General features: G+C 32.8%; 1 protein-coding gene across 3 annotated transcripts; it reads right to left on the bottom strand.

The window, feature by feature from the left end:
• Positions 1-7,266: 7,266 nt before the first annotated feature.
• Positions 7,267-15,549, bottom strand: LOC148624509 (monocarboxylate transporter 13-like). 3 transcript variants are annotated; one of them, XM_088567138.1, is made up of 5 exons: positions 15,197-15,549; positions 11,723-11,963; positions 10,644-10,787; positions 8,857-9,732; positions 7,267-8,637 (listed from the first exon to the last, which is right to left on the bottom strand). In XM_088567138.1, the coding sequence occupies exons 2-5, from the start codon at positions 11,913-11,915 to the stop codon at positions 8,183-8,185; spliced, it is 1,668 nt and encodes a 555-aa protein (XP_088423264.1). In that variant the 5' UTR covers positions 11,916-11,963; positions 15,197-15,549; the 3' UTR covers positions 7,267-8,182. The 3 variants fall into 3 exon arrangements, with proteins under 3 accessions (XP_088423264.1, XP_088423266.1, XP_088423265.1); XM_088567140.1 differs by having other exon boundaries at positions 8,857-9,751; positions 15,197-15,543; XM_088567139.1 differs by having other exon boundaries at positions 15,157-15,539.
• Positions 15,550-16,401: the final 852 nt, after the last annotated feature.

Genomic DNA, 16,401 nt, shown 5'->3' with positions numbered 1-16,401 from the left:
CGAAGTAATTCATGACGTGATAAGGGATTGGACGATCGAAGTCACGTGTTAGTGTTTCGTGGAAATTTGCAATGATACGAAGATGGTTTTGTTGTTGTTACTAATTTGGAATTTTTGAGACGTGTCAGATTGATGTAATACAAATGTCCTCCTCAAATAGGAAGAATTAGTTATAATCCACATAAAGAGCTGGCTTAAAATTGATGTAAATAACCATACTATTTCGCATTACGTCAACAACATCCAAACCACGTGGGAACGGAGCTCCGCTTTGTAGATTAATCAATATGCTATGAAAGTTATGAAGCAATATGTATCAAAAAATTGTTTATGATAAGCAGCACTAATTTAATTTCTATTGAACTGACCTCTTGACTTTTGCCTTGGAGATAGATTTGAAACAGAATACTCGATATCATTATTATTTTCAAGTCTAAACTTGCTGTTGAAATAGTACGGAGTTTACTACTTAAAGTATAGGATGCGACATTCATATTTTGCTTTACGTGGAAAGCATGTGCTGCTAGGCGATTAAAATGACATAAGAAAGTACTGAATTGAAAATTTCAAGTAAAGAACATCAAGGAAATAATCCTGTGTAGTACTTCAGTACCTAAATATATCAATATATTTTACTTTATTTCACTAATAACAACTTTTGAGTTCATTTAAGCATATATTATACTTCGCGAGTTATACATATTGTACAATACTTACTACAGATCCGGTGGAGAAAATGCATTTAAAAGCATAGTTCAGCTGAAATATATTATGCAAAACATGATTTTTAAAAACGTTTTAAGCTTTTTGAAACCTTTCCTACGGACTCCTGTAAGAAAAAAAGTGAGGCAACAAAATGTTACAGAACAAAAAATAAAAAAATTCAAGGGTAAAAAAACCGAAACGAAAATCCAACCAATTTCAGGAAATAATTTCTCCACAACCATGTCATCATTACACTAGGTTATTTTCACCAAATATTTATTTTAAGTTTTATATTGTTGAATTGAATATTATTATTATTGTAATGTCATATTTTATTGGCAACCGTAAAATATAAATCCCTAGTCGATCAATCTACAACAAAAGAATTAATCTCTAATTGTTTTTACAATTGTTATCCAGGGACCTATAAACGGTTGCAGTCATTACTCAGTATTTCACCTTTCCTGGTACAACAATGAACAACCAAAATAAAATTCTTCCGCTATGTCAAACTTGTACAAATGATTTCAAATTGATTTATCGCATATCTTTTCATTACCGATTAAGATGTCTAGAAATTTACTGCTGTATTTTTTTCTTGGGAAACGAATTGTAACTGATACAACGTTTATCAAAATAAATCAAATTGTTATTTCTCATAGGAGACAGTTAATGTTACACTTCGTGAGGCGTAGGAATAAATCCTAAGAGTTATATGTTATTAGAGTAGCATATATGTGACAAACTTGTAATTTGATTATCATGCTATGATTATCCAAAGCGATGGCACCCTTTAGAAACCTTGGTTTGTTCTCAGTTGTACAGATCGATTGATTATGACACCAATAAGACGGGCATCGTCCTTTTGCGCCAATTGGATATATAAAATCGTAGTTAAATTGCGCCAAATAAATATTTTTCCGCGTAGTCCTTTTCCGCCCAAAAATATCTTTAACGGTCCTAATACAAACAAGGAAATTAAATAACTAAACATCAATTTGAAATGAATTAAAGAAAAGAAACATAAAAAAATACATATATATTTAAAAACGAATCCAGAATAAAAACCAAATATAAATAATTTAATTATTATAATTTTTGTTTATTTTCATTTTAATTTGATTGTAATCATTCGGTTTTTTTTTTCAATTTTCAACTTTAAAATTCAAAATTAACAAAAAGAAAGGAGAAATAACTGGATAACATATATGTTAATGGTTTAAAAGTTCTTACATCTGTCACTAACATGCCCTATAGATGATTAAAAAAGAAGGCAATATTCACTGGTTTACGGATGTAACTTAGTAATGCAGTCATTTAGATTGACTTAAAATACAAGATGAACAACCAATTATAAAGAGATATAAAAAATAATGGTGAATAACATACATTAAACACAACACGCATCTAATGTAGCAAAAATGTAAATTTACTTCTGGGTCAAAATGATCATTAGTTATTGGCGCAATTTAATTACGAAAATCGAAAAGTAAACTGGCGGTAAAGGAGTGCTGACGCAAAATGCCTCAACTTTGAGGCAAAAGGAAAACGCCCAATAAGACAATTCGTAATTCATGTTTTCAACAAAAATAAACTCAATTAATCGAACAACAAAAGGACAGACTTCATTCACAAATTGTAATTTTATATTGAAAAATGTTCTGTTTTCGAAAATACACTTTGCAGGAAAGAACCCATGGAAATACTCACAAATAAGTTTAAGTATTTTAATTAAATTAAATTAAATTAAAATACAAACGTCTCAGAATGTGACGACTCTATTCTCTACACTGTTCCATCGGATCAAATTGATACAGAGAAGAAAAAGTAAACGTATAGAAAGGTATGAAAAATTCCAAACGATGTAAGACTCAAACTCATACCGCTGTGACATTTATGGCAACATGGAAAGCTATATTTATAGTGTAGCTGGCGGAGTGGTCTAGGGCGCCGCTGGATTTCGTGCAGGCGGTGTTGCCATAAATAAGCAAAACAAAACCCATAACACCAAAACAAAAACAAGAACAGAACAAGACAAAATCCTGACTTGTTATGCTTGCTGATATTTGAAGATCTTGAAAAGTTACAGTATACAGCACCTGCTCCCGTGGTACATCACCATTGTGATTGAGATATTGTTATCTGGAATTCCATTGTGACCCAAAGGCTTAATGGTATACACTGTCGAAAGTTTGAATGATGTCAATTATAAAGGGTAGAATTTCTTTCTTTGTGTTCGCCCCGTGCAGGTCCGGGTGTCTAAAGAATAGACCTGCAGCAGCGCTAAGCTTGTCGTAAAAGGCCACTTAATAGTGCTCAGAACCTTAGCCGGGAGCTATGGCGCTCTGCCCACAGAGCAACTGGGTTGTGTGCCCCAGGTGGTTGAATGGGGTACCCCTGGTGTGTTACATGCTGGAACCCTTTTGTTCTTTTTCTTAGGTTTGTACTCGAGGAGATCTTTACGGCTGATGTTAGCACGTTCAAATCCCCGATCTATATCTGTTGATTTATAGCCACGCGATAACAAATGACCGCGGAGTTCATCTAGACGTTTAACTAACGATTATATATAAAATCGTCTAAATAATAGTCAACAATCACTCTTACGGGGTGATGGGTCGTTAAAAACGATGCGAAACATAACAATAAATTAAATAAGCGTCTAAATATGTTTAACATCTCCAGAAGATGGTAAAATTTAAATTGAATATTTCGGATAACTGATATCCTTCTCAAGCATAAAACTCATAAAACTATATGAGCATAAAATTCCCAAAGTTCAAGATCAAAACAGATTCAGAAGCTGAATCGCGTACGCTGTGGGTGATTGTACCTTTATCAAAGGCTCACATAAGCAACTGATAAGGAGCCTGAATGAAAATAACAGAGAGTATTTTTATCAAAGTTACAATTAACAGTGGAAAACAATTTAAAAAAATAAAAAATCCAAATATAGTAGTACGACGTATTGATGTATAGCAAGTAGTGCTGTACCAGCCTTAGACCAAGACCTAAAAATGAATTATTTTTTCTCGTTAATTCCATGTGGAGAAGTGTTTGCAACCATGTGTTCCTTTTTTTTGGATAAGAACAAATTTAAAAGTCAGCTTCATAAGAGTGAAGTGATGGATCAGCAGATCAGCAAGTTTCGGAGCACAATATGTTTCAATTTGAATGCCGGTTTTCTGTTAAAAACATGTTTACCTCACTGAACAAGTATCTTGTCCATAGAAAATCCAGGACTAATGTAAACATATTCTTCGGTTTATTAAGGTGATAATTTAGAATCGATTTTTTACAAAGGATGAAGATCTGCCAAATACTACGTATCTATATCTAGATGTTCCATTTTTATTGCCATCACTTGGCGTCCGTCGTCGTCGTTAACAATTTTTCAAAACTCTTCTCCTCTGAAACTACTTGACCAATTGGAACCAAACTTGGTATGAATGATTCTTGGGTTATCTTGCTTTGAACGGATGTGGGGATTTTTTATCCGTCAGACAGTAGTTTTTCGCATATATCTCCAAAACGGTTAGGTTAAGCCAAATTCTGACGGGGTAAAAGTGTTCAGCATGATGAAATCTATCTGCGGTCAAATTTTTATGTTAATCTATTAAGCCATGTTGGAGTTATTGCCCTTTTTCAACGTTTTTTTGCTATTTTTTATGTTATTTCTTTAAAAAATCTTCTCCTCTGACACTACTTGACCAACTGGAACCAAACTTGGTATGAATGTTGCTTGGGGTATCCTGCATAGAACTGATGTGGGGATTTTTGATCCGTTGAAAACATGGTCGTCGTTTCTAAAAATAGAACATAGGGGTCAAATAATAGTTTTTCGCGTATATCTCCAAAATGATTATGTTTAGACCATTTTGAAAGGAGTAAAGGTGTTCAGCATGATGAGATCTATCTGCGGTCAAATTTTAATTCTAATCTATAAAGCCCATTTTCAAAATTTTGTTTGCTATTTTTAATGTTATTTCTTTCTTGACACTATTTTACCAATTGAAACAAAATTCGGATAAGTGTTTCTTGGGGTATCCTGCATGGAATTGAAGTGGGGTTTTTTGATCCGTCGAAAAACATGGCCACTGTTACTAAAAATAGAACATAGGGGTCACACAGTAGTTTTTCGCATATATCGCCAACACCGTTAGGTTTAACCAAATTCTTTCAATCGCTGAAATGATCCTTATTTTGAGGACCACAAGTCTTCAGGTATAAAATTTGTCAAACGCCTTCTTATAAGAGTTATTGCCCTTGACGGGAAAATGACAGGGTTTTTTACAGTTTCCAGCCAATGTCTTGAAAACTATGACAGATTAAGACTTTCTTTTACTGAAATGGTCCTAATGATAAGTCCTATCAAAATTTTCTTGAGTCAAAATTGTTGGACAAGTTCTTGTTTACTTTCTTGCCATTGAAAGGCAAAATTCAACCAGGTGAGCTATTCAGGCTACTGGGAGCCTCTGTTCTTCCTTAGAATACATAATGTTTTGAGTCGGAATGTCAACTGAATATAGGGAAAGGTAGTATAAAGAGGTGAAAATTCATAGGTATTGATTTTATTTTATTCCGATAATTATTTAGCATTGCCAGATTTAAAAAGATCTTTCATATTTTGTCAGGATCAATATCAAGTTGATACCACTACCAGAGTAACATTTGTCATGATGAGACTGGACACCCTATTTGACAGCTGTATGCATGGAAGTTGATGCGCTTCAGAAGTTGTTCAGTGGTACATTTTGCAGATCCAGGTATCGAGCGTTCTTAGTATGGAATTTAAATCTATGTATGGACGGAAAATAACAATCATTGACTTTTGTAGAGAGAGTGAAAAAGAATAGAACGATTTATGGTTTTTAATATCTCTTCTTTAGGTCTTGATACTGCTAGTATTTTCTACATCCACCTCCGATGACAAACATTAGATGTAATTGTAGATGTCTTGTAAACAAATACAATGTTATCTGGGCTTTGCATGCTGGTACAACTACATAATAGTCATATATAATTGATATTGTTTTGACTATTTGTGTAGCACTAATACTCATTTACCTACTTAAAACTCTCATACATTTCAAAATCAAAGACCTCACAGTTTTAACTCTCTCTGACAATGAAATCTCGTTTAATCTTTGTATTGGCGTAGCCTCAACAGCATCCAAAAGAATCTTAAAGTAATAGTATCAATATATGGAGCATGGTAAATTTGTATGGAGGGGTTCGTTTTTTACGATGTCTAAATCTCGTTTAATGACGTATGGGAAGATGGAGAATCATGATAGGAACAGTCAGGTCATTTAGGCCAAATTTTTTTATGTCCTACAATAGCTTATTGCATTTGAAAATATTTGATGCAACTGGTGAAGTATATGAATATCAAATAATCTATGGATTTATCTTTGAAATTAGATGGGATTTTGTCCGTAACGGTTGTATGATACAGGATGTTGGTCAAATTATTTGTTGATAACGGGAGCGGCAAACTCGTGTTTAGTTTTTTTCGTTTTATACAATGAGCTGCAGTTGTGATCACTTCTAACCACTCTTGAATTCTGTAAGAATCCAACAGAAAAACTGTTCTAAGACAACAGTTAAGTTTCCTGACAGGGTCTGTCAGAGGCTTACCTGGGTCGTGAAACCCTTTGTCCTATTCCCTGACAAGACCTTCACAGACTTTGTTTGGATTCTGACAAAGAAATAAAAATAATATGTTCATAACCCTGGACAGTTGATGACACTATTCTGCGTCACGTCATTTAGAACAGGAAGTCCAATTAAAAATGACAACTGTTCAAAATTAAGCTAAAGATAAAACAGTAAATCTTTTCTGCATGATATGATTTAGAAATAGAATGTTCGATTAAAAATGACAATCTTAATAAAACATTAAAATGAACCAAAACAGATCTATATGACACAACTTAGAAAAGTAGTATTATAATCTGTCAAGAACTGCTAGGAACTGTTCTCGGTAGAAACTCTTCAGAATGACGTCAAACAGAATAGTTCTACCTAGAATAGTTTCAGATAGAGGCTGTCACGTCCCATGACAAATTATGACAGAGTCGGACAACATGTATCAGTTGTCTGAACAGTTTCTGACAGTTTTGAAATGCTTATCCTTCCGAAGCAATTGAATTCACCTCTGATCTTTAATGGGTTCTTGCCATTCGTTTCTGGTTTCTGTATAAATGAAATTGTTAATTCTTTGTGTAGTTTGTGAATAACACAGAAAGACAGCCAGAGACTCTCAGGATTCCACAGCAAATGCCTGAGAAAGATCTCCAGAATATATTGGCCAAAAAAGATCACCAACCTGGCATTGTATGAAAAGACTGGTCAAACTGACATCATGATCCAGATAAAACATAGACGATTAAGGTGGTTTGGCCATGTCAACAGAAGAGAGGCAGATAATATCGTCAGAGTAGCTGTCAAATGGACACCATCAGATGGCAAACGAAGCAGAGGATGACCAAGAAAAACATGGAGGCGAACTATGACAATAGAGTTCAGAGACATGGGAAATATATTAAAGAATTGTACTATCTAAGTCAGATATTTAATGCTATAAAAATAATGTAATTAATTTTTTGGAATATGAGAAATAAGTAGCAATGCATGTAGAACTGCATTTTAAATGTGTTCAAAATAACAATATAATTTGCTGTTTTAGCTGTAAGAAATGAACAATTGAGATTTAAAAGGATGGTCAGTCGGTAAGTTTAATTGGAATATTCTATTTTCAATATCAAATAACCTTCTTATCCTCAATTCTTTTGGGTCCATACGTCCTCTCAATACCTTAAATGTCTATAGCACCCATTAAAAATTTTGATATTAATCGAACATATTTTGGAGTTATGAATTCTCATGTTCACACTTAGTTTTTTAAAATATGAGAAAACATACATGAATTGAAAAAAAAAATAACATATATAATTATCTTTTTGCCCCAAAATACGTCTGTTGTTTACTGAATTGTTAAATGATTTATTTACAGTTATTGAATTTATGATGAAGCCAGTAAGAGAAAAACCCTTATCAAATACATTATTATCATACACATAAATGATTGTAGATGATGCGAGTAATCGTGATAATGTTCGTTTGCTAGAAGTCAATTGTGCGGTCACGCATCATGCTTTCCTCTTTATGATCCAGGTACTTGCACATGCAATTAAAATCCAATTTGATTAAAAGTGAAAATCTTAAGGTCGGTCATGAAACAAAGAATAAATAATACAACGACTCCCTAGACAAATGATAAATTTCGAAAATTTTGTATTAGAGAAGCAGTTTAACAAAATAGATACGAGTTGTTGTTCAAACGGTTAAGATTATCGAAGACGAAAAGTAAGTAAAGTAATAAAAAGATTTTGACTCGACTTCATAATAAAAATAACTAACTAATATGGAGATCAAATCCGAAAGACAAATTAAAAAAAAACTGCATCAAACTTTAGTCACGTTGACTGTCTGTGGGAGAAAGGGTTGAATAATGTGATCCTTTGTATACACTGGATCTCCTTACACTGAAACTAGATGATCTAGGTTGTATTTCTAAAGTTTCAAAACTATCACAGTGTTTACTTATGCGATGTAGTCCATGAGAACTGTGAGAATATTTAGAAGTGGAATGTAGATTACGAGAACTTTGACCATAGTTTCGATGCAGACTAGATCTACTTCCTTGGACGACAGAGACGGAAATTGGATCAAAGACTGTGGAAACGGAGTCTTCAACAGTATCAATTTCTTCAACTTCAATTTCAAAAACGTTCGACATATGTGGAACACTAAGCGGATCCAGATCAGTTTTTAGAGGGTAAATCATCACAAGAGCACTCATAATCATCATTGATCCAGCAAGTATAAATGCAGCATCATAAGACTGAAGATTATCATAAAGAAGACCTAAAATTAAAAAAAAAAGATAATACAATTATACAGCAGATTCCTGTGGCTCATTTTTATTTGGTTTTATTTAAGAATTATGATTAGATATGCAACATAGTAATTATTTGTCATTCAAATAAATTATATTCTATAATTTATATTTTCCGTTTTCAATAATGATAAATAGTAACCAAAGTATGCAATGTGTTTTTGTAGGTCAAAACGGTATATACCTACCTGCTATTGGAGCACCTAGTAACTGTCCAGAAGCGAGTGCCAGCAGCACAACACCATAGAGAAAGCCAAATGCTTCTACACCAGCAATGTCTATTAATATAGCGGGAACCAAAGACCCACCACAAGCTGCGTAACTCATACCAAAAACTAAACTATAGAAATAAATTCCATTCACAGAATGTATTGGTAAACAAATGGTTGAGATTCCTCCAAGTAAATAGAAAAATATATACTGATAAATAGGCCTAAAGAACTTCACCGTTTCTATATGTGCCAACACACCGTTTAGAAATTTGAATATAAGGACGGATACTCCAACAAGCGTATATAATATTGCGGCATTACTTTTTGTAAACCTAAGTTGAAATATACTATAAGCCTGAAGATGACCTAAAATAATCGATGCTCCTAATTGGTACATAAAACTGTTCACCATAAGGATATAAAACGAGGGCATTTTTAAATATGGGTGTCTTGAAAGAAATTCCTTGTCCTCGTCTTGAATTTGGCGGGTGTTCTGTATTGGTGTTATTTTTTCATCTTTTATTTTGATGTTTTCTGTTTCATGTATAGATTGACTTTCCTGACTTTCTGAAGAATAACCACTTTCTTGTGATTTCTGCTCTCCATTGTCATTTTTCCTCAAAGGTCGGAATAATAAACCAAACACACATAAGTTTAAAGTTACTCCACCGAGAATCAGAAACATTCCTCTCCATGTATAGCGACTGTTTAAAAATTCTATAATTGGCGGGAACGCGAAATAACCTACTCCTCCGCCTGCTGATGCTATACCTAATGCTAAATTTCGACTTTTTTTAAAATACTTCGCCACTGTCACACTACCTGGCATAAACGCCAGGCCACAGCCAAAACCTGGAAAATATTTCATCACCTAAAACGTATGATAACATTAAGTTTTTATTTGATCCATGAGACATGAGTGTAAAAGTTATTTTTAAATCTACACCTTCCTTCGACAACTGAAACTACGAACATAAAAATAAATTTCGAGATAAAGGAACAAGGTGTTTTATACTGAAATGTGTGAATTAACACTTCAAGTACCATTATGTGTAAAAATCAGGCAATGCGTGGCACAATATTTTCTCTGTATGGTCTGTTTTGTCTCAAATAAATTCAATACATCTAGATAACAACAGAAAAGCTATTTAAATTTATCCTGAAGCATCTGTGACGTAGATGTTTTTGCTTGTTATATAGTAAACAAGTACCATCTTTAAAAAAGATAGTCGACGCATTAATATTTTTTCTTTTTATAAGTTTCTACATTTCTTTCAAGAAAATAACACATGTCATGAAATGTCAAATTTTCGATTATTTTTTTACCGCTATTTCAAATTTTCTATACAGTTTTTACGAACGCCACTAAGTCAGCCGTATTTGGCCAATCGGGAACCATAATTGCGATCAGGAGATTTGTGTTTCCATAGAAGAGCGTCCTTAAGATCAAAGAGTAAAAAGTGAAACTATAACGACTGCGTCTATCATTTCCTAGAGTGCATTTCAACAAAATTTGACCTATCAATATCTTAAAAGAACAAACTTCACAAACACTATGACAACTTTTTTTTGAGGTTATAAGGCATAAATATTTGGATAGTGCAATAAAATCTCTGCGTTTTTTTTCTTCGTGTGCCACACCTTATAAATATTTTGCATGATTCTTATACAGAGAAATACTTAAAATCATTGGTGCTCTGATTATATTGAAATGTTCTCAATTATATCTTTAGTATTTCATTTTTTTATTTAAACTAGTATACCTGTAACTATCCCATATGTAACAATCAAAGCTGTGACAGACTCAACAAAAGCCGAAGATATCATTCCCGCTGCACCAATCAAACCGCCAAGAAAACAAACCTTCCTCTCGCCAATTTTTTTAATGAGATATCCTGACAATGGACCTGAAGTTAATGGTTAGGGGTGTTATTACTTATTCCTTAAGAGTCAAAACGTTAATATACATTTAAAAAAAATAAACGGCGTTTACTAGTTGTATACTTTAACAAATATTTGTTATATATTTGGTATGGTAATATTCATGATTGATTCATGTTTCTCTGTTGTTTTTTAGATGGTTAGTCGTGTTTTCAGAGGAAAGTATAAACTTTCTGCGAAAAGCTTGAAATTATTGTAGTATTTGCCATTTATTTACCACATCACATTCAATTGTTTAGACATTATTTTGACAAACACACAATTAGAACATGATTTTATACATAATTATTTCAATACATTCCACTTGCTCAATAAACACAGCTTTATAGTAAATAAACTACAATAATACATCATTAACTCATGAAGAGTCAAGTAACATGGTACCGAATTTAGAAAAAAAAATAAAAAAGAGTGTGGGTTTAAACAGAAAAGACTGATAGCGTCTTCCCATTTTCTTCAAAGATATCTCAAATTAAGAATGTCATCCATGGCTGTTCGGTTTGTCATGTTGAGTTAGGAATTATTTTTTCGCTTCCCAAAAGATTAAATGAAAAGGAAAAGATGTGACACAGTCTTTTCTATATTTGATATATTTTTTTTATTTGTGAACTGCTTCTTAGTATTAATAACTATTGAAAACATGCAATTTTCATTTTCTACTTTTCCTATTCAAAAGAACTGTTTAGATAATGCACGCAATTTTTCAACCGGGTGGGGATTGCATATTGGGCAAAATGGTTCCCGCCATGTGATATATTATCCCAGTATAGGATTCATGGGAGAAACCAATTGTCCTTAAACCTAGTCTTGATTAAATAATTAACACTCCAATAACATTTTAGAGAGATTTTATTTTATTTCTATTATTACAATCGAAAGGAAAACTAGAAAGTTTACTCACATGTGAAGAACACAACAGCTGTTATTAAGGATGAAATCCAAGAGGTGATACTACTTCCTTCCTGAAATACTTCCAAAATAGCGACATAAACAACACCAGCTGAATACGAGACACCATAAATTATAATTCTGTTTAAGGCAGCCGCCAAAACCACCATCCATCCCCAACAGCTGTCAACTTCTCCCTTCTTCATCTTAATAGGTAGTCAATTTCATTTGACCCTTTTTTTATTTTGCTTTTGCTGTTAAAAGAAAGTAGACTTTTTTATTTTATTTAATACATTCATAAGAACAAAATCAAAGAGTGTCTCAAATATCCCCAACAACAGTATGAAATTCCAAATAACTTGAATATACTGTACATGTCTTTATTGCAGGTAATATTCCTTACAATGTCTGAAATGTTCAAGTTCTGATTTGATAATAAAACAACCGAACCATTCGTAGAGACAATAATCGTACGAGTTAAGTGGTTTAGTTTAGTGGACTGCTGAAGCAACGTCTTGAGTGGTTGAAAAAGTAGGGCATGCAACAAAATTCAGATGAAGATCTATTGAAAAAGAAACAAACAAAACAAATACATGTAATAATAAAATTAAATTAGATTAAAATTAAAGTAATATTTTTATGTTCTGTATACAACTTTATTGATATCATACCAAATTCAACGAGTGAGTGGTATATTGGAATCATTTTGTCCGTCCGTCATTCATTGGTCCTGATTTTTGTCACAAAAATCTCAGCTCCCACTTGACAGATTGATTTCAAATTTGGTATGTGGATTTTTATTGATGCGGCATACATTTTAAGAGATTTTGGTTGTTGTCCACTATCAACTTTCAATTTCATGGGACTTTCCCTTTTTTCAGCATATTAAGTAATAGAGAAAATTTTCGGTACAATAATCTAATCTCCCACAGACCGGATTAATTTCAAATTTGGTATTTGGTTTTTTAAAGATAGGTCATACGTTATAAACGATATTGGTTGCAATCCGATTTCAACTTTCTGTTCCGTGGGTCTTCCAACTTTTCACTATATTGAATGATGGAGAAAACTTTCGACACATAAATATCAGATCCAACTGCACAATCTGACTCCATAAACGATATATGTCAATTGATCGAAATGGAAGTGGGGGTTTATCACACAATAAAAACTGTATAAACCAACCATTTCCCACGGGAATGTCTATACCGAGTCAATACCACAATAGTTGTTTCCAACTTTTATTTTGGGCTGATATTACCATTTGTTATATAGAACAGCTTTCTTTCAACTTTTCATTTTTTTCCTTCTGCATGTAGGTTTTGCCTATCACTTGAGTATCATTAATTTCCATTTTTGTTTTGCATGTTGGTATAGACTACCCCTGGATACATTGTGTTTGGACTGTTGCGGTTGAGTTCTGCTATATTGTTGTTATTCTGAATATTCAGTTTGACCTTTCTTACGTAGGTACAGACCTGGTGTCTCAAATTTGATGGTAAGGTGGAGTTAATGGGTGAGTATCTGGTCCTGATTAAAAGTCAGTTTTGATATAAGGATTCAATCATCGAGAAGTCATATAACGTTTTTTTTTGTAATCTGCTTGGAACACATTGAACTTCCAATATAACGTCGTAAACATACGATGTGACGTTGTTGAATTCTCAACTCTTTAAAAAAAAATCAACGCGTGTTCTACGTGTGACATCGTGTAATAATCCGCTACTTGCTTCATTCGTATTGTTAATTGACTATTCATCAGTTGATCGAGTTCATTTTCGAGCAAAATTCTATTCTTTTATTGACTAAATTTTTTTTCGTTTCAAGGAAATACTTATTTGTCAGCTAAAACCCATTTTCATAACACATTGACATTAACAAAATGATTACATTTACTATAGTGTGTTTATAAGCGAATATATATACCTCTTACACATTAACATATACATTTGTTAATTGCATGGAGGTAGTACAGTTAACAACCCAGATGGACTTAACTAATATTATAATTCAGTCTTGATGTCCTCTGCGTATATCAGAATGTGGTTTATTTGTACACCTAAAAGATTAATGATCTAAATTTCTTTTCTTTTTCACAAGGCTCAAGATCATTAATTGTGTAGAATGTTAAGTCGTTGTTAAAGCGTGATGTACATTAGGCAAAATTCTATATTAAATTGATCTTAAGGTTTATTGCCACCTACTCTGAGAAATGTATTTAGAATGACTGCCATAATAGAAATACAAAACATCTTTTCTGTACATAAAATTCAAATTATATGAATCCAGTGAAACAATTGTGTTCATTGTTAAATTGACGTTGATACTATAATCATAGCGAAATTGCAAAAATACAGGAACAAAGATTTGATAAATAACATGCCAACATAAATTAGAAGTTTAGTTGTTTTATAGTTTATACTCTTCCGTTCTGTACGGTTTGTCCTTTGTATACTTCTTTCCCGCAGTTATCTTGTGACGGATGTCCCCTTCTTTGAACTTTCATTGTTACCGCTGTTTTCTTGTGGAGGATGTCCCATTGTTTGAATGTTCATTGTTACCGCTCTCCGCTTGTGAATGATGCCCCCTTGTTTGAACCTTTGGTTTTTCCGCTGTTGCCTTGTGAAGGATGTTCTCCTTTTTGAACTTTCGATGTTCTCGCTGTTGTGTTGTGAATGGTGTCCCCTTGTTTGAACCTTTGGTGTTTCCGCCGTTGTCTTGTGAAGGATGCCCACTTGTTAGAAACTTCATCATTCCCATTGTTGTCTTGTGTAGGATATTCCCTTCTTCATTGAACCTTTATTGTTACCGCTATTGTCTTGTGAAGGATTCCTCTTTTTAAACCCTCGCTGTTCCCGCTGTTGTCTTGTCAATGATGGTCCCTTGTTTGAATCTTTGGTGCTCCTGCTGTTATCTTGTGAAAGATACCCTCTTGTTTGAACTTTCATTGTTTCCGCTGCTGTCTTATGAAGTATGCCCCTTTTGAACCTGCGGCATTCCTACTTTTACCTTGTGAAGGATGAACCATCGTTGATACCGTTGCTGTCTTTTGAAGAATGCCCCCTTTTTTGAACTTCCGTGTTGTTACTTCTTCTACAGTGATTGATTTGATTAACATCTGCTACAAATGTTTGTTTAGCGACTGCACAAAAAAGGATTTATTCGGAGGTCTGTCCTTATAATTGTCAAGATATATCTCACATTGCTATTGTTATAATTAAAGGTTCGCACACTATCTTTAACATTACAAATTAAAGATGATTGTGATGCAAATAGAAACTTTATTACACATAATACTGAGCCAAATGAAATTATTAGAAAATGTTTTCATTGTACCCATTTAATGTTCTGTTACAGATCAACACACAAATAGTTATGAAGAAATGATAGAGGGATATAATGTAAATAAGAAGCGCAAAAACGTATTTTGTTCTGTTCAAATCTTACAAAATCAAATGGCCGCTGAATGTAGTTATATGTTGTTTACCTTCAGTCAGCTGATTTCAACACATTCATCTAGTTGTCATAGTAACAATTATATCTCTGTTGTTTATCAAAATAGCGTATAATGTCACACAAATCTTCTCTTGTTGTAACTGTCCTTTTAGTAAGCTGATATTTAATCATATCCTGTTTAAAAATTAAAAAAAATAACGTTTACAAGTACTTAACCGTGTGTATATCCCTATATGTAGTATTGATCGAATGATCTAGAAATCAATCTAGCATAAAATTGTGTGAGAACTAAATGCCCGTGAACAACAAATATTCATTCTATAGGAATTCTTTTCTCTAAAACACAATGCAGATATGTGTCATAATAATCCTGAATGCAGCACATGATTAACTTAATCGGTAGTGTTTTGATGACGATAGTATTGTCATTATGTAAAAAATGAATCACATGACTTCAACAAATGTTCATACATGTGCTATGATGTAACTTTAATATAAATAACTCATATAAATGTTTCTCTTCGGTTTGAAATGATTAAATTGGAGTAAAAATCTATTTTATTTATCTATTTTCACTCTATCAAATATGTATATATTTGCATCAACAGATATTAAAATGTGGTATAATTATCGTGTCCGAACGATGTTCAATCATAACATTTTTTCAAGTGAAAAGTGCATATGGATAAATCAATGGATAACGACGGGAAAGCAAGTAATTTAATTACTTCAACGCTGGCCTGGGATGGAGGGTGCAGAAACTGTTTTGTTTCTTGTATATTTGATATTGCTTTTACGATGGAAATACAAAAATGTAAAAATCAAGTATGTAAATAGGAAATAAAGGAATGAATGAATGAGTGAATGTATGTATGTATGAATGAATGAATAAATGAATGATTGTGTTTAAGGTGTTTTTTCTCTAGTATTTTATTGGTATAAATTGAAATGAAATCTTGTTGGGACAAATAAACATTTTTACAGAGATGTGCAAAATACATTGAAGTTAATACATAATAAAATGAGAGAAAAAATGAATAAATGCTACAGATAAAGTTAATGTTGTAACGAATAGAGAAATGTAAAAATGAAGACATTTTTTGTGGGTAAATAATCGTGGAAACTCTAAAGCTTACATTGATTGAGTGTATATCAGAAAATGTTTTTAACAAATGAAAGATTTAAAATTTGGAAAAAAGTTATTGAAGCATATTTTTGACTGATATACCCAGCCGT

The sequence above is a fragment of the Perna viridis genome, chromosome 2 (genome assembly GCF_037379345.1).
Source record: "Perna viridis isolate PV_CMFRI_1.1 ecotype Kerala chromosome 2, ASM3737934v1, whole genome shotgun sequence".
NCBI classification, from domain to species: Eukaryota; Metazoa; Mollusca; class Bivalvia; order Mytilida; family Mytilidae; genus Perna; species Perna viridis.
The sequence above is the reverse complement of the archived record's forward strand: the minus strand, read 5'-3'. Positions and strand labels throughout refer to the sequence as shown.

What these genes read in the sequence shown, in the direction of transcription:
- LOC148624509 (XM_088567138.1), bottom strand. Translation starts at nt 11,915, where the DNA reads ATGAAGAAGGGAGAAGTTGACAGCTGTTGGGGATGGATGGTGGTTTTG. An exon ending in TACATATGGGATAGTTACAG is followed by an intron (nt 9,733 to 10,643) that starts GTATACTAGTTT and finishes AATATTTTCCAG; the next exon opens with GTTTTGGCTGTGGCCTGGCG. An exon ending in ACTAGGTGCTCCAATAGCAG is followed by an intron (nt 8,638 to 8,856) that starts GTAGGTATATAC and finishes TTTTAATTTTAG; the next exon opens with GTCTTCTTTATGATAATCTT.